Source organism: Saccharomyces eubayanus, chromosome II, assembly GCF_001298625.1.
Source record: "Saccharomyces eubayanus strain FM1318 chromosome II, whole genome shotgun sequence".
Lineage (NCBI taxonomy): Eukaryota > Fungi > Ascomycota > Saccharomycetes > Saccharomycetales > Saccharomycetaceae > Saccharomyces > Saccharomyces eubayanus.
The window spans coordinates 160,066-181,041 of record NC_030977.1 but is presented as its reverse complement, the minus strand read 5'-3'; the positions used below and the strand labels follow the sequence as shown (position 1 = coordinate 181,041).

At 40.1% G+C, this 20,976-nt stretch overlaps 13 protein-coding genes across 13 annotated transcripts; 6 read left to right on the top strand and 7 right to left on the bottom strand.

Moving 5' to 3' along the window:
• Positions 1-180: 180 nt before the first annotated feature.
• On the bottom strand, positions 181-2,253 carry NCL1 (tRNA (cytosine-C5-)-methyltransferase; the record flags this gene model as incomplete). The annotated part of the gene is made up of 1 exon (XM_018363409.1): positions 181-2,253. One exon carries the CDS (start codon positions 2,251-2,253, stop codon positions 181-183), a length of 2,073 nt encoding a protein of 690 aa, XP_018223538.1.
• A 598-nt stretch (positions 2,254-2,851) lies between these two features.
• Positions 2,852-3,289, bottom strand: RRN10 (Rrn10p; the record flags this gene model as incomplete). Its single annotated transcript, XM_018363408.1, has 1 exon — positions 2,852-3,289. The coding sequence occupies one exon, from the start codon at positions 3,287-3,289 to the stop codon at positions 2,852-2,854; it is 438 nt and encodes a 145-aa protein (XP_018223537.1).
• Positions 3,290-3,721: 432 nt separating this feature from the next.
• Positions 3,722-4,136, bottom strand: LSM2 (Sm-like protein LSM2; the record flags this gene model as incomplete). Its single annotated transcript, XM_018363407.1, has 2 exons — positions 3,722-3,955; positions 4,083-4,136. The coding sequence occupies 2 exons, from the start codon at positions 4,134-4,136 to the stop codon at positions 3,722-3,724; spliced, it is 288 nt and encodes a 95-aa protein (XP_018223536.1).
• A 711-nt stretch (positions 4,137-4,847) lies between these two features.
• On the top strand, positions 4,848-5,090 carry DI49_0154 (uncharacterized protein; the record flags this gene model as incomplete). Its single annotated transcript, XM_018363406.1, has 1 exon — positions 4,848-5,090. The coding sequence occupies one exon, from the start codon at positions 4,848-4,850 to the stop codon at positions 5,088-5,090; it is 243 nt and encodes an 80-aa protein (XP_018223535.1).
• Positions 5,091-5,317: 227 nt separating this feature from the next.
• RPL19B (60S ribosomal protein eL19) lies at positions 5,318-6,344 on the bottom strand (the record flags this gene model as incomplete). Its single annotated transcript, XM_018363405.1, has 2 exons — positions 5,318-5,885; positions 6,343-6,344. Coding segments are annotated over 2 exons (570 nt in total).
• Positions 6,345-6,927: 583 nt separating this feature from the next.
• DI49_0152 (uncharacterized protein) lies at positions 6,928-7,248 on the top strand (the record flags this gene model as incomplete). The annotated part of the gene is made up of 1 exon (XM_018363404.1): positions 6,928-7,248. The coding sequence occupies one exon, from the start codon at positions 6,928-6,930 to the stop codon at positions 7,246-7,248; it is 321 nt and encodes a 106-aa protein (XP_018223533.1).
• Positions 7,249-7,506: 258 nt separating this feature from the next.
• Positions 7,507-8,667, bottom strand: DI49_0151 (uncharacterized protein; the record flags this gene model as incomplete). The annotated part of the gene is made up of 1 exon (XM_018363403.1): positions 7,507-8,667. The coding sequence occupies one exon, from the start codon at positions 8,665-8,667 to the stop codon at positions 7,507-7,509; it is 1,161 nt and encodes a 386-aa protein (XP_018223532.1).
• Positions 8,668-9,849: 1,182 nt separating this feature from the next.
• On the top strand, positions 9,850-10,299 carry DI49_0150 (uncharacterized protein; the record flags this gene model as incomplete). The annotated part of the gene is made up of 1 exon (XM_018363402.1): positions 9,850-10,299. The coding sequence occupies one exon, from the start codon at positions 9,850-9,852 to the stop codon at positions 10,297-10,299; it is 450 nt and encodes a 149-aa protein (XP_018223531.1).
• Positions 10,300-10,766: 467 nt separating this feature from the next.
• Positions 10,767-11,723, top strand: PET9 (ADP/ATP carrier protein PET9; the record flags this gene model as incomplete). The annotated part of the gene is made up of 1 exon (XM_018363401.1): positions 10,767-11,723. The coding sequence occupies one exon, from the start codon at positions 10,767-10,769 to the stop codon at positions 11,721-11,723; it is 957 nt and encodes a 318-aa protein (XP_018223530.1).
• A 318-nt stretch (positions 11,724-12,041) lies between these two features.
• Positions 12,042-13,055, bottom strand: SHE1 (She1p; the record flags this gene model as incomplete). The annotated part of the gene is made up of 1 exon (XM_018363400.1): positions 12,042-13,055. The coding sequence occupies one exon, from the start codon at positions 13,053-13,055 to the stop codon at positions 12,042-12,044; it is 1,014 nt and encodes a 337-aa protein (XP_018223529.1).
• A 334-nt stretch (positions 13,056-13,389) lies between these two features.
• Positions 13,390-14,556, bottom strand: HEK2 (Hek2p; the record flags this gene model as incomplete). The annotated part of the gene is made up of 1 exon (XM_018363399.1): positions 13,390-14,556. One exon carries the CDS (start codon positions 14,554-14,556, stop codon positions 13,390-13,392), a length of 1,167 nt encoding a protein of 388 aa, XP_018223528.1.
• A 449-nt stretch (positions 14,557-15,005) lies between these two features.
• On the top strand, positions 15,006-16,031 carry RIB1 (GTP cyclohydrolase II; the record flags this gene model as incomplete). Its single annotated transcript, XM_018363398.1, has 1 exon — positions 15,006-16,031. The coding sequence occupies one exon, from the start codon at positions 15,006-15,008 to the stop codon at positions 16,029-16,031; it is 1,026 nt and encodes a 341-aa protein (XP_018223527.1).
• A 251-nt stretch (positions 16,032-16,282) lies between these two features.
• STU1 (Stu1p) lies at positions 16,283-20,866 on the top strand (the record flags this gene model as incomplete). The annotated part of the gene is made up of 1 exon (XM_018363397.1): positions 16,283-20,866. The coding sequence occupies one exon, from the start codon at positions 16,283-16,285 to the stop codon at positions 20,864-20,866; it is 4,584 nt and encodes a 1,527-aa protein (XP_018223526.1).
• Positions 20,867-20,976: the final 110 nt, after the last annotated feature.

Below are 20,976 nucleotides of genomic sequence, written 5' to 3'. Positions count from 1 at the left end.
TTAATTTCAATTCAATATAACACGTAAAACTCTCCCGTACATCATACTCTTTTTGGATAAAAACACAAGAATCAACGAAAATTAACTTTCTGTTGACGTACTATTTTTATTTTGCCTTTTAATAATATACATGTACTAAACTAGGATATATAAAGTGGGGGATAGGACGATAATGACCGATCATTTAGCCTCGCTAGGAGTTTCAGCAGGAGTTTCAGCAGGAGTTTCAGCAGGAGTTTCAGCAGGAGTTTCAGCAGGAGTTTCCGTCGTTTCTTCTTTTTCTTCAGGTTTTGGAGCAACCTTGGCGTTCGCATCAATACCGTAGATTCTGTATAATAGCTCATGGGTATCTTCCTTGCAGACCATTAAGTTAATGCACTTGTTACCCTTCCATACAGGTAAGAATAAGTTTTCCTTGGTAGGGTCATTTCTTGATACATCAATGAATGCACAGCCAGAGCTTAAAACAGTCATTTTTTCGACAAAATCATTGTCAATGTTCTTCGAACGGATGTCGTCAAAATTGGGGAATGATTCGATCAATAGGTGTTTTAGCATTTCCAAGTTAGCTTTAACAATTCTATTGGATTTCATATGATGCTTCATTATTGGTAGTGATTCACTTTGAATTCTCCATGAACATTCGATATCGCTTCTTTGAGAAATGAATAATTTTACACCGGAATAAATAATCTTCAATCTGTCTTCATTAGCCTGAATAACGTCCTTCAAAGCCGGACATACAGTATAAACTACTCTGGTTGGTTCACCAGTAGCATTACGAACTAGACAAGTATTTCTGTCAAAGATGTTGTCAACACCATAAAAGTCCCAACAGACCTTCAAAGCTTCGTGTTGTGGGTCAACAAAAACAAAAGGCTCTTCGTTAGCATCACGTGGTAATCTTTCTTTCTTTTGAACTTCTTCCACCTTTATTTTCTTTGTTTGAGGTCCTTCGGATTCCAAGGCTGGAGTTTCTGAGGATAATTTCTCAGTAGCCTCTTGTTCAATTTTTTCCTCAACTTTCTCAAAAACAGTGATGAAAAACCCACCTGTGTTTTGTTGGTGAGGATAAACTCTCATACAATTTTGCAAATTGAATTTAGAGGCTTCTTCTTCAGATGGCGCGAAAAAGCTTTCCAATGTGCCTTCGTCTCCCTTGGTCTTCTCAGTTAAATTTCTATCATAAACGGGCCATTTAGATACACCCTTAGATCTTACTAAACCAGATAGTTTATCATCGCAATTGACCAATCTGATTTTGTCACCCCATTTCCTTAGTGCTTCAGCTATAACAGCTTCATTTTCGATAGGATTCAAGGAACAAGTGGAGTAAACTAATCTACCACTATCTTTTAGGAGATGCAAACCTCTATTCAGAATATTCAATTGAACAGTATGCAAACCAAGACCTGCTTGTGTGTTCCAATCTTTCCAGACGTTAACGTTCTTTCTCATGGTACCATCACCAGAACATGGCACGTCACAAAGAATTCTGTCGAATTTTAAAATGTCATTCTTGTTCTTTGAGTTTTCGTGCAATCTGATACGTGGGAAAAATTGAGCATCATGGTTGACAACCATTAAGTTAGCACTGTTTAATCTTTTCAATTGGTGGACCAACATATGAGACCTTCTAGCATCGGCATCATTAGCGACAACAAACCCAGATGGTTCATCTGTATCCTTGTGTAAGGCTTCGATTAATTGGGCGGTTTTTGAACCTGGAGCAGCACACATGTCTAAAACGGTATGATGAGGTTTTACTTCAAGCACGATTGGAGGGATCATTGAAACAGCTTCTTGTCTTGAGATATTACCGACCGCATTCTCAACAACTAAAAATCTCTGAGTCTTTGCAAATTGTTCGTTCTTTCTAATGACAGTCTTTGGAACGTCCAATTGCCAAGCAAGGTGGTCTGGATACCAAGGCAGCTCTACCGGGGCCTTGATTTTTTCACCTTCAAATTCGACATTAGTCAAGTTAGGTAGATGTCTTTCCTTGAACAGATCTAAAACTTCACCAGCATGCTTTCTAGAGCCTGTAATTCTGAAGGTTAGGGGTAGTGGGGCTTGACATGTCTTCTTGAACTCCTCCCATTGATCTTCTGGGAAGAGAGCTAAGGTCTTGTAGTATTTTTCCCATTTTTCATTTTCCTTTACCAAGTCAGACCAGTTCTTTTGAGCTCTCGAGTCATCACGAGCGCCAAAAGTCTTCTTGTTTCCCTTTTTATAATTCTTTCTTCTAGCCATTTTTCTTATGTGTTCTTTCAATTAGATAAACAACCGATTCAACTACCAAGAATAGTATGCGTTCGAATACACTAAATTATTTGACGATTCAGAAATAACTCATCGCTAAATTTTTCATAGTGAAAAAAAAAAAAACAAAAAAAAACAGAAACACAGTCATTTTCTACGTAAGTTTTTGCTATAATAATATAGCCGTAATAATACTATATTGTATAAGAGTAATATTCTATATACTGACTCAATACGTGCCATAGTGGCCAGAATTGTTTCTCTCTGTAGGTTTCAAAAGATGAAACGGGATTATTTTCTCGAAAAATCTGGGTAGAATGTCATTTCTTTAGCGCTGGATTACACCCTAGATCCAGAATCTTACCGTCTCGAATACACTGCGCCCACAGTACAGTGTCAGCTGACTCAGCTCTTCATATTCTGACGATAAAATTTTGTGCAGGTAAACGAGACTTCACATTGAGTTTAATACCTTTCCCATTAGGAGGTACTGTGCTTGTTGACTAATAGTGCCGTTTCCATTACTTGAGTGTAAAAGTAGCTTGCAAAAGCTTTTGAACGCTAATACATTTTTATGGATTCGGTGCATTCAAATGTTACCTGGGGCGTGTCTATAATCGATGTGCTTTGATATAAATTCGCATGGTCCCTTTCCGATGGTTTTATTTTGACTAGTGTCTTCTGTATTGGTGCAAATAAGATAATCTTTTACCCACTTCTCAATAAGCAAGCCCAATGTGACAAGACTTGTTTCATCAAAGGCGTTGATTAAATGTGGGTACTTACTTAGACACAACTGTGTGGCGTAGTAGTGTACCACGCGTAAGTCGATATCGGGAACGATATTGCCCTCAAAGACACCTTCGTTTCTATCTTTCTCTGCATCAGTATTCAAATCTTCTCTTGTTTTGAATGGTATAGGGACCACGTTATCTATTTTTTCTGCGAGTACTTCATCTGCACTCACTGTATGCGTTCCAAATTCCTTTATTATATTACTGCATGCTTCATATACATTTCTATCCATTTTGAACTGGATCTTTAGAAGTAATGTCCGTGAGGTATAGCCGCTTTCAGGTTTCTCTATTATTGATATAGTATGTGAACAACACTTCTCTTCACCGTTTAAGTGTTGATCTGCATTTCATGGCATTCGCTTTTCTTTCAAGCGCATTTAACAAAGCAAAATAAGATGAATTGGCTGAAGGAAAATGGGCCAAAAAGCCAAACACTTTGGCCCCACTATGTATTTAATGTTCTGCCTGGGAGCACCTACTTTGAGGGGGCAAAAATTAGTTGATAACAATTCTTTTAATAACCGCRAATAGAAAAGTAATACAAACTGTTGGATCATCTTTTGACGTACATATACATATTTACATATAATTTAGAATATCTTTAAAATGATACTTGTGTAAAATTAGTAAAATTAGCGTCGTGGGAACGGGTAGTACATCGCTCACTTTCTTTCGGTCATTACCTCCCTTCTGGTGGCGTCTTGCAGTAAATTCGTATCCACCATGTTCTTATTGAGGTAGACATATCTAACTGTGGAACCTCTTATGAAGATATTCCTTACGGAACCTAAATGCGGATATTTCTTCTCATCTGTGCATGATATATTATCTAGTTTCAGGTTTAAGAACTGGTCTACAGATTGCAGTGTACCTTTTATTTCAATGTCGTTTTTTAGCTGATTTAAAACACGGTAAACAGGAATGAGCAAACGTTAGTATTTTAGATTTTTAGGAAATTGGTGTACGAGACCCGTTAGTTTTCTCTGTCAAAGGGCATCCCGGTGTAAATCATTATTAACATACCTCTACGACCACTTCTTGGTCTACAAGAGTCTTGAAAAAGGAGAAGAAGAGCATTTGTGCTAAATAGTATTAACGGAAGGTGTGTGCGTTGAAGTAGGGAACTCTTTCGTCGAATCTCAGATTAGTTTTCTTTATACGCCGTTTTGTACTTGGAAGTCCTCTATTTCGGTTTTATTTTTTCTTGTCCAAAACTTCTTCATGGTCTGAAATTAGAAAAATGAACAGCGACAATACAATAACAACAGCGGAAAAACCGGCTGTTATAAAAGAAGAGATCTGAAGGGGGATTGCTTCACTTAGACGTTCTTCGAATTACAATCTATGTAACAACATGTTCGGCGTTTTAAATGGAACTAGTATTGAAAATTCATCCAACAAAACTATGCCACCGTTGGAGATATCTCTTGTTTTATGTTTAGTTAACTCTTGGAGAAAACCAAAAAAAATGGACAAAAAGTATATACGAGATTGAGAATCAAGAACAAGATAGCGTAAAAACAAGCTGTTAAAAAGATGCCCAAATGCAAATGTTCTTTCTCTTATGTAGCGTGCTCTTTTACCCTTGTTACACACCGTACTGTTTATTCACATCTTGCTTAAAAGTACGATATGGCACCATTCATTTCGCCTTAAAAGTGAACCCGAATTTTTGAAATTCCAAGATTTGCAGTAATGCATGCGTAGATAAAACATATCTTTAGATGATCATCTGTGTCCCTAACATCCACTCTATTTTATGAAAAGTAGATCTGGTGATTTCACATAATGCAGAGGGTTGTGATAGATCAATGGGTATACGACATAGAGACAACACACAGGACTGGTTGTAATAGCAATAGCCCTAGTGGTGTGCACAACAATGAAGCTCTCCATTCCGATAGTAGTATAATCAACGAAATCCACTATAAAGTATACCGCCACATTTTGTTCCCTCCCATAGCAACAGACCAATTTACTCCGGGATGTCCTCAATATATACCGGTTCTCCACGACTTCATAAGGCAGTAGTGGAAGAGCCCAAACTATGTAGAGCTATTCTTTCCAGGCCCACGGAGATGTGCAGAGTGCCGCAGCCCCTTACTGAGTGTTACTAGTGCTAGTTGATTATTTATGGTCCTGGAGGCGCAACTCTTTCTTTCAGAATTTATTATTGTATTTGGCACATTTAGAGAAAATAAAACATATATAGAACAATAAGAACGTACATAATTTCCTAATTTATTATTTATAATCAATTAAGCGTCTTCCTTCAACAAAGCATCTCTCTTTTCAGCAACTCTTTGAGCTCTTCTGTCACGAGCAGCTCTGTTCTTCAATCTTCTAGCTTCAGCTTCTTCGTTCAAAGCCTTTTCACGTTGAGCATCAGCCTTAGCTTGAATAATGTGTTCGACCAAAGCTCTCTTGTGCTTGAAAGCGTTACCCTTGGATTCCTTGTACAAAACATGGTACAAATGCTTGTCAATCTTACCAGCATCACGGTACTTGGCCAATAATCTTCTCAAGACACGCAATCTTCTGATCCAGACGACTTGGGATGGTAAACGGGCTTCTCTGGTACCCTTTCTCTTACCGTAACCACTGTGACGACCTTCTCTCTTGGATTGAGCGTGGGCTCTGGTTCTAGATTTAGAGTGGACAGTAACGGCCTTCTTAACGATGGTACCGTTCTTAACCAATTTTCTAATGGCGTTTCTGGAGTTGGCTTGAGCAATTTCAGAGGCTTCGTTTGGGTCTAACCAAACCTTTCTCTTACCAACACCGACAACAGAAGCGGCAAGTCTCTTTTGAGTACGTAAGTTAGCCCTGCAGAAAAATATAGTTTGCAAATTTATTTGCAATACAGTAAATGTTAGTAAAATCGTTTGATTGTAAGTCAAGTTAAAGGTGCAAAACCATTTTAAAAGTTAAAAAGCATTATTCATGATCTTCAAGTCAAGGCAGATGGGCGTCGTTAGAAATCGGATCATTAGGGTTGGTCTGTTCAGTATATCTCAACAGCCAGTCTCCCACAACGTATGGTTGCGTACTTTGTATTTCAAATCTCTTCATGACTATGTGGCCCCTGCACTGTTCGAACCAAAACTGGGGGCATATCCTAAGACTAGATACGTAGCTGTTCAAATGGCTGGGATTGCTCCGTATCTGTTACTTCATCTTTCTCTTTTCTTTGACCCTTTTGGAATGGATATTACTCGGACTGCATTCTCTTATCTACTTTAGCATAAGGTTTTCACACATCTAGTACCACTGTTAAACATACATTTTCCTCTAAATTTATTGGTGATTTTTTTGTTCACTCTGATGAAAAGGCTAATCAAAAAATCAGCACTGTAAAAATATACTGGTATTATTGCCATGTAGATGCAAAACCTCCTAGACGAATATAAGAAAGTGGCGATGGTGGAAGGAAGTGCCAAACCGCCTGGGCCCGCGTACTCCAACGCTATACCCACAAAGGCAAGAGGCCAGGCAGGAGGCGCTGTTGCTCCCAGTGGGACAATTTCCCTTCAGAACCCATTTCCAAGCTCGGCTGTTTGGTTTAGTTTCACAGGAGGGCGCGCCGATGCCCCACTCGGCGGTGGCTAGTTGCAAAAAGCATTTTCAGTTTTTGAGGAGGTATAGGTTTAAGGGTGTCCGGGTTGAAAAGTTACCGTCCTAGAAAACGCATCTCTCGTTTCTTTCTCCTTTTTTTCTTTCTCAATACCAGAGACCGGGCGATGAGGCTCTATGAAAAATTTTCATACTAACATTGTTATAATTACTCAATGAATTACTATTAGTGAATTACAGTATTCAAGCTTACAGTTAAAACAAAACCAAGTACAAGTAACAAAAACAAAGAATAATGGCCAAATCGATACGTGCAAGCAGTCATCTAAATGCCAAATCTATCAAGAGACGTGCAGTTTTCCAGAAAGTAGTGGACGCACGTGAACAAAGAATATCTGACAGATTAAAGGAAGATATGCTCAAGCAGAAGCTAGCAGACCTAAAGAAGAAGGAAGAGCAAGGAATCGAAATCGAGGTCGACGAGAAAAAACCTGAAGACGAAGCCTCCAAAAAGAATGTAAGCACTTCTGGTTGGAGAGATGGTAGACATCACATCTACAAGAAGGCCAAGCTGATGAAAAAATCTAAGAAGAAGACATCTTTCACTAGATTTTAATAGAGGAAGTTGGCAAGAGTTGGGTTGTAAATTTTTTAACTATATGTACCATAATAAAATTCCGATGTTTTTTTTTTACTCTTAGTTATTTTCATCCGACTATAAATGGACAAGACAGGATTGAAAAAAGAGAAAGATAGCGGATGTGAAAAACTGTTCATATTCATTTTTTCCCCGTGTATGTGAGTGTATGTATGTTTTGTATATATGAATGGGGTGTACAATGCATTATTTTTTAATTATAAACTTCTTTATATATTAGGTTGTTCTTTTACGTTCTTTTAGTTTCGTTCTTCTTTCCCTTCTTAACCTACTCTGCATCATGTAGTAGGTACCCCGCCTAATTATAGTTTCCAAAATGGATTGGTCGTATTCCGGATACTTGACCCTTACGCGTTGATGCAGTTGATTGATTAATTTTGTCCTGTATTCCTTTGTAGTGTCTCTAATCCATGTCTTGTAGCCTAGCGGGTAATTGAGTTCATTCTGGAAAATGCCCAGTATGAAGCGTTCTCTTTTCAACGCTTCTTCGGGGGACTCCAAGTTTAGCACTTTAGCCAGACCTTCAGCGGATAATCTGGAGTCTGAAATTTTCTTAGACTCAGAAGAAGAGGAGGGTGAAGAGTGAGAGAATGAATCGTGACAGGATTTTCCTTTCCTCTTAGAGGAAGATGATGACGATTCTGAAGACGAGGACGAGGACGACGAAAAAGAAGAAGGAATGGGATCTTGCTCAACGGCGTTTATGGTGAAATCCGGATAGTTTAGCTGATTATTTAGGTTTTCCAACGTTAGTTCTTGCGTAAATGTCTCCCTTTCAAATGCGGCAGGGTCAGCGAAGATGGCGCTATTTGTTTCGATGTCACGATCTGACGCTTTTTCCTGCTTTAAGGAGGAAGATAGTGGTGCTGGAGGGGAGGGTGAATTTRATAGAGATAACGAAAAATTGGCAGATGGTAAGCTCGATACCAACGAAGAAGGGGTGGATATATCCTTTTTGTAAATATCCTTGCAACTAACGGCAAATTGCGGTTCATTGAGAGTAGAAGGGTAATCTAGTAAGAAAGCCATTTGGCTTATGTCATTACCCAGTAGATTGTTACTATTAACTTTTTTATTAATATTATTATTATTATGATTATTATTATTTTTGATATTATTATTATTATTATGATTATTATTACTATTATTGATGCTATTATTGTTATTAGTTGTAGTAGGGAGCTTATTCTTATAAGACAATAAAAAATTAGAATAAGTCACGTTTTCATCATTGTAGTCATTGATATTAACGTCATTATTAATTATGGGGAAAAAGGGCGAGTTAACATCACAGTTTAAAGGCGTAAGGGATTCCAAGTTGTGGTTCAAATTTTCGTTTTCGTAAAAGAAGTCGGATTCTGGAATATTGGCGCACATTAGCTTTGTTATTATTTTTAATCTCTAAATATTACGATTAAGCTGGCTGGATAGAATAAGACAAGTACTAAAAAATAGAGAAAGAATGTAAAAACACTACCCAAAAGGAAAAACAAGGGCAGTGAACAGAACTGAAGAGCTAGGGCCACATATATATAATTTACTTAATTCCTTTTAAACAATTGAATATCTTTTAGTAGAAACACACAACAAAGGAAAAAAAAAAAAAAAAAAAAATAATGATAAAAATTGCATGTATGTGGGCGAAAACCTTAAATTTATAATAAGGGAATCCCACGCAAGAAAGGGCACAGGAGAATACCGAAATGAAACGAGCAAAAACAAATGGAGTCAACGGTAAACGTTTTGCAGATTAAGATTATGTTTGCTTTGTGCGTTTATGCAGGAAGGGGAATCGCGCAGATTGTCAATGGCCAACTAACTGCATGAAAAATCGTTGACTTTTTTTTCAAGTCTCAGATAAAGGAAGAACTACGCTTGTTTGTGTGCGAATTCGCCGATATGGAAGGGAGCGTGAAAAACAGCGCTACCTATGAAATGAAGTCCCTTTCCATTTGGGCCTCAAGGTTACCCAATATCGTAACAGGAAATAAGCAAGTAAGGAGAAAGAAAGAAAACAAAAATTGCGAGAGCGGCAGGAGACACAAAGAATAACGCAGGACGGAACTAAAATAAAAAATGTGTATAAAAGTGGTTCGAACTCACCAGATTTCATGCCGATGATTACATACGCAAACTTTTTTTATTCATTTCCCACGGGCACTTTCGTGCAGGCCTAAGCACTGCCTGCAGGACGCCTATGCATGTACGACGGCGGAGCCGGAGTAAAACGGTATGTCGTCTCGCGCGGTGTGTGGGTCGCAAACGCGGTAGGGCCACTGGACTCACTGCAAGGGGTAATTGTCAGCGGTGAAATGACTCCGTTACCGCCCGTCACCAGGAACGCGCCTACCGTGTGCGCCGGTCTTCGCCGGCAGGGGAGAATGTGGCGGCCGCGGCACCGAGCGCACTGTGCCTCGACGAAACTACGAGTCCTTTCTTCTTTGGGACACTGATTTTCGAAGAAGAAAAAAAGAAAAGAGAAGAAAAGAGAGAAAAAAAAGGGTTTGTGGCGGGTAACAATTCATGTAGTGAAAATCGAAAGGATATACGCACGTACGAATGTGCGGACCAGCCACGCCCATCATCCCTTTCCCCTTTCCCGTTCTAGTCTCACTAACAAGGCTGCCTATATATAATAAAGCGGCTGTATATGAAGATGAAGATCACTTACTGGTAAGAAAAGCCAGTCCACTGACCAGAACAACTAGCCCCGCAAATACAATTATGTCGTTCGTCCCCATTGTATGTGGTACGAGGAGTTTCGACTCTTCATACGATTCTGTGCCCGCACACCAGAATCTATACTGTCCGAACTGCCACAATTTCAGCGTGTGCCCCATCAAGAGAAAAGAGTTTTTCACCGTCTGGTTCATACCGCTGCTTCCTGTGTTCTGGGGCAAACAGCTGCATTGTCCCATCTGCAATTGGCGACAAGACTTCAAAAACGAAGAACAGCTCAACAAAGTTATCCAAGAGCAACAGAACATGCGACAAAAGCAGCCCAGCTAACCTGACTTTCTGTGCTGCATTTCCAGCCTTCTGTACGCATATACCTATTTATATATACATATGTACGTAATTCATGCTAATGGTAACACAACAACATCACGCTTCACGAATTGTTCAACAGGGTGGGAGCAAAAGAAAGGCGGTAAACGCGCCGCCCTGATTGGTGCGCAGCGCGGGCCAATGAGAGGCCCCCACTCTCAGAGGGTGAGGTGCGATTATCGGGAACATGTCTCCGTCGATCGGACCTACGTCGTCTCAGAATATAAATACCATTTGAGTTTCTAATATCAATTTTTCACCATACCCCACTGAAACAGAAGAATCTCTTTCCTGTTGGTTAAATTGTTCATTGCAATACATCTACATAGCGAAGAGGTCCCCCTACATCATCTACATTTGTTGTTCTTTTTTTGTGTGCTTTCTTATACCTCAAATTCATACAGTAACATAAACACAAACATATAGCCATGTCTTCCAACGCTCAAATCAACACCCCACTACCACCCGCCCCAGCCCCAAAGAAGGAATCCAATTTCCTGATTGATTTCCTCATGGGTGGTGTCAGTGCCGCCGTCGCCAAGACCGCTGCTTCCCCCATTGAAAGAGTGAAACTTTTGATTCAAAACCAAGATGAAATGTTGAAGCAAGGAACTCTAGACAGAAAATACGGTGGTATCGTGGAATGTTTCAAGAGAACCGCCCAACAAGAAGGTATCATCTCTTTCTGGAGAGGTAACACCGCTAACGTTATCCGTTATTTCCCAACTCAAGCTTTGAATTTCGCTTTCAAGGACAAAATCAAGGCCATGTTCGGTTTCAAGAAAGAAGAAGGTTACGGTAAATGGTTCGCCGGTAATTTGGCATCCGGTGGTGCTGCCGGTGCTTTGTCATTGATGTTTGTCTACTCTTTGGATTACGCAAGAACTAGATTGGCTGCTGACTCTAAATCCTCCAAGAAGGGTGGTGCTCGTCAATTCAACGGGTTGGTCGATGTTTACAAGAAGACTTTGAAATCTGATGGTATCGCTGGTCTTTACAGAGGTTTCTTGCCTTCTGTTGTTGGTATTGTTGTTTACAGAGGTCTATACTTTGGTTTGTACGATTCCTTGAAGCCTGTATTGTTGACTGGTTCTTTGGAAGGTTCGTTCTTGGCTTCATTCTTGTTAGGTTGGGTTGTTACTACTGGTGCTTCCACATGTTCTTACCCATTGGATACCGTTAGAAGAAGAATGATGATGACTTCCGGTCAAGCTATTAAGTACGACGGTGCCTTTGACTGTATGAGAAAGATTATCGCCGCCGAAGGTGTTTCTTCTCTATTCAAGGGTTGCGGTGCTAACATCTTGAGAGGTGTTGCCGGTGCTGGTGTTATTTCAATGTACGATCAACTACAAATGATTTTGTTCGGTAAGAAATTTAAATAAGTCTAAGTCAATCTGATTTGATTTGATTTCTGTCACATATTTTTTTCTTTTTTCACTTTTGGTGTTTAACGAGTGACACGATTTGTTTTTAATAATATTATTATCCTTCCACATATTTAAAGATTCTTATCTAACAAAAAAGATCAAAGAATTCAAAAAAAAAAAAAGAAAAACAATGAAATTTTTTAAACAACTTTTACGTATAAAGAAAAAAAAAATCCTAAATATCCAGTAAATAGTTTTATATTAGTAGTATTCTTTTCCGCTTCTAAATAACGTTCAATGACGTTTTTTTATAAAATGCAATTTCCGACTCGATCATCGCCAAACAGGCCTATCATTCTTAGAGGTCGCGTCTTGTTTGAGATGGCTGGACAACGAGCCACTCGTCTTACTTTTCACCATCCGGGTCTTCGCATTCGCATTGCTGGTCTTTGCAGAACCGTCTAATGATAAATTGTTCATAGACGATGACCTAGAGAATGTTGTTTGCTTGTAAAGTCTATCAAAAACAGAAACTGAATTCTTCAACTGAGAACTCGTTCCTGGCGCAGTTGGCGTGCGTTCTGCTGGCCTGGTCTTAGAATGTAAATCTCTTATCGGTGCAGATTTGGGCAATTTAGATCGTGAATGCGCCGATGCAGACGTAGAGAAGGGAGCATTGCGGTGAGCATTAGGATGTACGGGGTTGATCTTGTTCAAAGAATTTGTAGTGGGCATTAAAAAGTTCGGCTTCTGCATGAACGGTTTGGGCTTTGACAACGGCGTGTTCTTTATTGAGTTTACGTTAGAGTTTGCTTGCATGGACCTTGCCCTGGCTGCGATGTCATTCCCATTGACCAGTGAGTTCCGCAGCTTCAATCTTCGTATTCTTCTTGTGATATCGTTGACCACTGGCGTAGTGTATTGAATTGAGTGTGACGGCCTTGACCTCTTCATTGATTCCGATGAGTCTTGAGGGACAGCACGTTGGGATTTCCTCTTTGGCGTGTGCAAGACCATATAATGAGTGTCTAGTGACTCCATCTGACCAAATTGAGAATCATGTTTTGTTTGGAAAAACTCATTGATATTATGCGAGCTCGATTGTGGTTGGCTGTTACTGTTTTCGTCGTACTGCTGTTGGTCTTTTAGAAATTCAAACTTCGACGTGGCTCTGGAATCCAGTTCGTGCAGTACTGAATTGCCCAGTCGTTTGGAAACGCCAATAGTCTCAATGATATTGCTATTATTATTTGAATGGAAGTCTATACTCATATGCGGGGCCGTAAAATCATTAAATTGCGTGGTGTTATCGTTTTTTTTATGTTCTTTTTGAAGTTTATCATTCATCCATGAAGATAGTGTATGTCTAGGGCTCTAGTGGCATTTTTTGTTTATTTGTTTATACTAGCTACCAGCTATGATTTTTTCATGTTATTTTCCCCTTCTCTCTCTGTGCCTCTTTTTGGCGATGCGCGAAATGTATGAAAGAAGAAGAATTCGATAATAAAAAAAAATACAACAGCTCTATATTKAGTACTATAAAACGGTTTTTTGTACAGATATATATACATATATATTGATTGTTTTCCCCCAATAAAATAAAGTGTAAACTAGTAATGATGCAACATTAATCGTTAAGATGATAATTTTCTCTGCGTGGGCGTGCGCGTTGGCGTGCGCACTACTGTTCATCTTCATTGTCCTGTCCTTCTTCTTCCTCTTTTTCTTCCTCTTCTTCTTCTTCGGAGGAGGACATGAAGTCAGAATGTTCAGTTGCAGCGGGGGCGGCGTGACCCTCCGAGCTTTCCAGTTTTCTCTTGTAGTTTTCACGCTTCTCTATCTCGGTATTTAGGTTTTTCAAAAGCATCGACTCAGCCAGCTTGACGTTCTTGGGGAATTTACTCGTGATTATGAATTTTCTAAAGTTTTCGTCCTTGTCGTCGTCGTCTTTCCTTTCTACAACGATATTGGTCTTTGTGAAGGTCTTCAAGTTTTTGATTCTGTTCATGCCACGGCCAATGATGGCACCCACGTACAGTTCTGGAATCTTCAATTCGATTTTGGTGCTGGAGGAGGCTGGAGGAGACGAGGGCTCGCCGGGCGATTTTTTCAAGTGAGGGAAATAGGACCTCTCGGTGTTGAACCTGACATCAACATCGTTCAAGATAATCTCACTGATCTCGATGAGCACGTTGGTGATGGATCCGGGGAAGCCCTGAATCTCGATGATCCTCTCGTCGCTATCGGGTAAGAAGTCCTTGGAAGCAACGATCTTGACGCCGTGCTTGTTGATCAGGAACTTGATAGTGGCGCCGGCCTTGCCGATAATGGAGGAGATATGGGAGTTGGCCACGATGAGTCTGACGTATCCAATGTTTTCCAGCTGCTGCAGGTCTCTGATCTCGTCCTTAGAGGGTGCGGGCAAGATATGGTTCAAGAAGTGGAAATAGTAGTGTTCTTCACCCTCGTCCTCGGCGGCCGCGGCGGTGTCCTCTTTCTCAGCGTCCTTCTTGTTGAGCACGTCGACGATGTCGCCGACGGCGTTGGCCACGTTAATTATGTTGCCAGCGCAAGACAGAATCCTGTCGGAGCACCCGGGCACCTTTTCGGAGATGCCGATCTTGACGGAATTGGCAGCTCTTATACGCGAGATGGTCGAGCCCTTGGTACCGATGATCTTAGCGGCCTCTTTCAACGACAGTAAGAGCCTGTGGTTGATGGTGGGCTGGGCGCCAGCCCCAGCTGCGGGAGCAGCGCCGGTGGCGGGGCTGCCGGCATCGTTGGCGCCATTGTTGGCGTTGACTGTGGGGATGGCAACGGGAGTAGCGGATTCGAAGAACTGTGACATTGCAGGTACTTTGGTGGAGGCTGTGTCTATGATTACCCGATTAGTATGGTCTGTGATTGCAAATGCTGTGGCTGATTGTACTTCGTGTCTAAATATGGTTAGCAATACTGATCTAGGTTATAATAGTTTGTAATTGTTGTTTGGATGGGCGGGCACATACAAAAAATCAAAAGAGACATCGTGGAAAACGACAGGGTTAAGAATCCAAAACAATAGGGTATATTACTAAAAGCAAGGGCTAGTAACATGTTTTAGTGCGGGTTACATAGGGTTATTGCCTCTTTCTTTTTTCTTTTGTTTTTTTTCTTTTTACGATTTGTCAGAAATTAGTCGGCACTCTGTGGGGCGGGCGCGAGGCAATACGATGTATATAAGAAAGTGCGGTGCTGGCATGACACAGTTGAGTCACTTTAATGAACAGGGCCACACCACTATAGCAACTGCACAAGATGACCATGGATAGCAGCAACAGCAGCAGCAACGAGATCAGCAGAGATAAAAACAACAACAACAACAACGAGATCAGCGACGGCCTACCCTTGGTGCAATGTGTAGCAAGAGCCCGTATACCTACTACGCAGGGTCCGGATATCTTCCTGCATCTATACAGTAATGATCGCGACAACAAAGAGCACTTGGCCATCGTATTTGGTGAGGACATACGGTCACGCTCACTGTTCCGCAGGAGGCCTCACGAGACGCAGCAGGATCGGATGATCAGGGGCGCGTACATCGGCAAGCTTTACCCTGGCAGGACGGTGGCGGACGAGGACGATAGACTCGGGCTGGCACTGGAGTTCGACGAGCGCACAGGCGAGTTGCTGGCCTCCACGGCCACGACCTGGGACTCTCACCATCATACGCTAGTCCGGATACACTCCGAGTGCTACACTGGCGAAAACGCCTGGAGTGCCCGTTGCGACTGTGGAGAGCAGTTTGACAGGGCCGGCAGGCTCATTGCATGCGACCGTGAGCCCTCGAGCAACATTCAAGGCGGAAACGGCCACGGCGTGATCGTGTACCTCAGACAAGAGGGCCGCGGAATCGGGTTGGGTGAGAAGCTCAAGGCATACAATCTGCAGGACTTGGGCGCTGACACAGTGCAGGCTAACCTGATGCTGAAGCACCCCGTGGACGCCCGAGACTTCTCGCTAGGCAAGGCCATCCTGCTGGACCTGGGCGTTGCAAACATCAGACTTTTAACAAACAACCCGGAAAAGATCAAACAGGTAGAACACGTGCCGCTCCTCAAATGCGTTGAGCGAGTGCCCATGGTGCCTATACACTGGACAAACTCTAGTGAGGGCATAGACTCCAAAGAAATAGAGGGCTACCTCAGAACTAAGATAGAGAGAATGGGCCACCTACTGACGGAGCCCCTGAAACTCCACACGAATCCTCAACCCACTGAGACAAACCAAAAGCAAACCCAAATGAACTCCGCATTGTCATCGTCATCCACTTTGGCAATATAGTATAGTGTAATGTAATGTAATGTAGTGTAGATAATACGTAACTGTTTTAATGAATGATAATACGATGGTTACCCCCTCGGCGCGTGCATCTCATTGTAAAGATTTTTATGAAAATCAAGTTATTTATTTACTGTATAACCGTTAATATTTATTTATTTATTTACATTTCAAGTGGCAATTGCTCCCACCCCAAAAGCGTATTCAATACCAGTAGTTAGGGTTTTTGGGGAACCTCGCATGCTTTGGAAACGATGTCGTCCTTTAATAACGAAACCAACAACAACAGCAACACTAATGCGCATCCGAACGAAGCCTTCCCGCTGTACACCGTGTTCAAGGACGATTCCGTACCCATCGAGGAAAAACTATCGCTCCTCACGCGGTTCAAAGGCCACGTAAAGAAGGAACTCGTTAATGAGTCGTCAATCCAGGCCTATTTCACTGCGTTACTGTTCGTTTCCAGGCACTACACCTACCGCTCATACCCGCGCTTAATAACCCTATCGCACTCATCCCTTTGCTACCTCATCAAACGTGTAGCCATGCAGTCTCCTGAACAGTTCAATGACATGCTTGTTGAAGAATTACTAAACCATCTAATTTTCGAACTGCCCAACGAGAAAAAGTTTTGGCTGCCTTCTATCAAGGCCATCGAAGCCATCTATCTGGTGAACCCATTGAAGATCCAAGCTATTCTCGCGAGTTTCTTACAAAGACCAAATGAAAATCAAAGCGAAGACGATTTGAACAGGATAAAGTCCACTCTACTGACCATCGATGAACTGATCCAGATTAACGAGAAAAACAACTCAAACCATTTGCAATTACTACGATTCTTCATGCTTTCGTTCACCAATCTTTTGAACAATAATCTAAATGAACACGCAAATGACGACAACAACAACATAGTCATTGAACTTATTTTTGATATAATGTACAAATACTTGAAGAATGATGAGGGAAACTCACAAGATTTGATGAGTGGATTCCTTAATGATTTAGAATTGGGGAAGTTCAAACAAAAATTCTTGAGTTTAACAAAATCGCAAGACCAGGATCAGTCACAGGAAGACAAGTCCGCGTTGTTTGACGAGGATTATGAATTCCAACTGTTACTAAATGAGGCGAAATTGCCGCAGTTGTCAAACAATCTAAGCAACAAAGATCCATCCGCGAAGAAAAATTATGACTCTTTGAATCTATTACAACAGGACTTGGAAGGTTTGCTGGTCCCGTTTCAAAACATAAAGGAAACTGAACAAAACTGGAAATCAAGACAGTCAAATGTAGTCGAACTAGACAAGATCATATCTGGAAATGTTCCTAAGGACAATCCAGAAGAATTCGTCACCATAATGAAAGAAGTGCAACTAATAGAACTGATTTCAAGAGCAACTTCATCACTGAGAACAACATTGTCGTTAGCCGCGTTGCTTTTCCTTAAGAGGCTAATACATATCTTGAATGATCATTTGCCTCTATCAATATTAGACCAGATTTTCACCATCTTCAAAAATTTATTGTCCTCCACCAAAAAAATTTCCTCACAAACTGCATTTCATTGTTTGATCACCTTGATCATCGATATAAACCATTTTCATAATAAACTATTCCAATTATCCTTCTTACTGATAAACGAAAAAACTGTTACACCAAGATTCTGCTCTGCCATACTGTTGCGAAGTTTCTTGGTCAAGTTCAATGACACTAATCTCTCATCTGGTAACTCTAATACGACTTCGCCAACTTCCAAGTTGGAAAATAATCTGATATACATTGAAGAATGGTTGAAAAAGGGAATTTCAGATTCACAAACTACCGTAAGAGAGGCGATGAGATTGACCTTTTGGTATTTCTATAAATGTTATCCCGCCAACGCTAAAAAACTACTCAACTCTTCATTTACCCCACAGTTGAAAAAAGCAACAGAACTAACAATCCCTGCTCATCTAAACATAAACTATCAGCTTTCAAGAGTGCCATCCACAGCGTCCGCTACAGCGTCCGCCACGATGTCTCGTTTATATTCCCAGTCTTCTAATAGCTCTTCAAGAAGAGTCAGCTTATTAGAACAAAAGAGACACTTCCCAAGTTATGCTCAACCAACACAATCTTCCTCCACCTCTCTACTCAACCTTCCTGCGGTTGCTGCTGGCGGTGGTGTTATTGCTAATAAGCTCTCGAATAAATTTAAAACCAATCTGAGATCAACAAGTGAGTATTCGAGTAAGGAAAATGAAAAACGATCACGTCATCATGATACATCGAACCCCACTACAAACACCAACACCAATAACGGTAATAATCCGGTCAAAAGAAAAGTTAGCGCCCCTCCTTCTTCAATTGCTAGTTCAAAAGCAAATGAAAATTATGGTGTTTTGGAGGATTTTTCCTCAAACCAAATCGATTTAACTGATGAACTATCAAATAGTTACTCCAACACTTTAATGAAGAAATATATGGATAAAAACGACATTTCAATATCATCTTCACCGAAACCTTCGAAAATAAGTAACAAAACCGGTGAATACGAAGACTTTTACAAGAGATTCAATGATGCTTCTTCTTCAACCCAGTTTAAAGACATGTTGCAATTTTTACAAAAAGAATTATTACTGGCTCCACAACATTCATCGTCACCACCGTCGACTAAAAAACTGGAAATATCCAAAATTATGGAAAAACTACACCAAATTATGATTAAGTCACCACACGATTTCAAACCGTTTTTAAACATACCGAACTTTATAAAGCAAGTTCCTTTAAATTATCTTCTCGAACTATACTCTATTAACAATTTTGATTGTGCGGAGATACTAAAAAATGAAACCGATTCTGAAAGCCCTTCTCAGACAGCTAATTTGATTATTTCTATCGTGGAATTATTCAATTTTATAAATTCCAATAATTGTACTCCCGATTCAAAATTGTATTATATGAAATATAAAACCACATTCTTCAATTATAACTTTACTTTATTACTTGAGCTTTTCCGCGGTTTGAACAACACAAATGATGGAACTTTGAGGTTATGCATAAAGGATTTAATACCTAAAACTTTAACTAGTCTTTTCAAAATTTATGGTAAAGAATTTGACTATACACTTTATTCCAATTTAACTTTTGAGATCTACAAATTTGATAAAGAGGGCTTTAGTACTTTGTTAACTGATTTCGAGATTGTATCTACCAAGATGAAAATTTGCCGTGAACTAGAAAAGAAAGACCCAGACTTCAAAATAGAAAAAATTATTTCGAGAGAAAGTTCTGTGAATTTCACACCAATTGATGAAAACAAATTAGAGAAAGACGACGATTTGGATGAGGAAGCCGACGAAAATGATGTAAAAAAGTATATGGAAATGACAATGATCAACCCATTCAAAAATTTAGGAAGCGACAAGACCTTGGAGCTGAAGAATAATATGGACCAAAAAAGATCATCAAGCACAAATAGTGTTGTTATTCATGACGACATTGAAAAGGACAAAAAGCTGTCAGAAATGACTAAAATTGTCAGTGTTTATCAATTAGATCAACCAAACTCAGTAAAAGAAGAAGATGATCAAGATATGGAAACTTCGTTAAAGTCAGATTTGAATTTAAGTGAAATTTTCCAAAACGGCAATGATGCGGAGAAAAGATTAAAAGAGGATAATGAGCCAACGGTTAAATTTAGTACGGAACCTCCAAAAATTATAAATGAGCCTGGAAAGCCTGCTGTGAAAAAGCACATTGAAACTGAAAATGAAAATGGAAGTGAAAATGAAAAACTTAACTTGGAAACTATGTCACCAATAAAAATAGATAGGGATGAAAATATGGATCGAAAACAAAAAAATTCCTTGAAAAGAGAAAGGGACCCGGTTTTAACTGAACAAGATATCAACTCCAAGAAAATAAAATTGGAAACGGGGAAGAGATCAGAGAAAGTACATTTTCCTATCATGAATGACTTTCCAAAGGATTCATTAACTCTATATGAAATTAGTCATCTACTAATGGTCGACTCAATAGGCAACTCTTCGATGGACTTTGATGTTTATTTTAATCATATGTTAAAGGCTATCAACAGAATTAAAAGCGGATCATTCACCATGAAGCATGTAAATTACCTAATCGAACCTTTAATAATCTGTTTCCAAAATACGAAGATGATAAATTGGTTGTTAAGTGAAAACGGCTTTGATGAACTATTAGCTGTGGCTGTCATGCTTCTGAAAGCTACAGATGACAAGCCCTCGATACCATCGAAAATATCCAGTAAATCCATTATTCTCGTCCATAATCTCTTAGTCTGGAAAAAGTTTTTGAATAAAGAATGTGGGAACCCCGACGATGATGGAGTTTCACTAAGAATATCATTTGAAGAAGTATGGGATCAAATTCTTTTAATGCTCAACAAACTATCAGACTACGGGAATGAAATCTACAAGCTGGCACAAGAGTTTAGAGACAACCTAATGCAGTCACATTACTTTAAAAAACATTCTGCAACAAGAATCCTAAGTATGCTGGTTACAGAGATACAGCCCGAGACTGCCGGTGTGAAAGAAACGTTTCTAATCGAGACGCTATCCAAGATGTTGTTATCTCCCACTATTCGCACGCAATTAAAGAAATCTAATATATCTGAGATTATTCAGACGATGAGCTATTTCATCACTGGGAGCGATAACACCTCGTGGAACTTCACCAGTGCCATGGTCTTAGCACACTCTTTGAGACATTTACAATCCGTGCTGGATTGCAATGAACAAGAAACCGAACAGTTATTTGATTGTCTGCCGAAGGATGTCTTTAGAATGATTATGTTCATCGCCTCAAACGAATAATACCATGGCTTGACGCGTTATTTTCGTACTTTTTTTTTATACGTTTTCTGACGTGACGCGTCTCATCAGTTTTCTTTCCTTCTTGCTCTTTTCAAAAATTGTAGTATTAT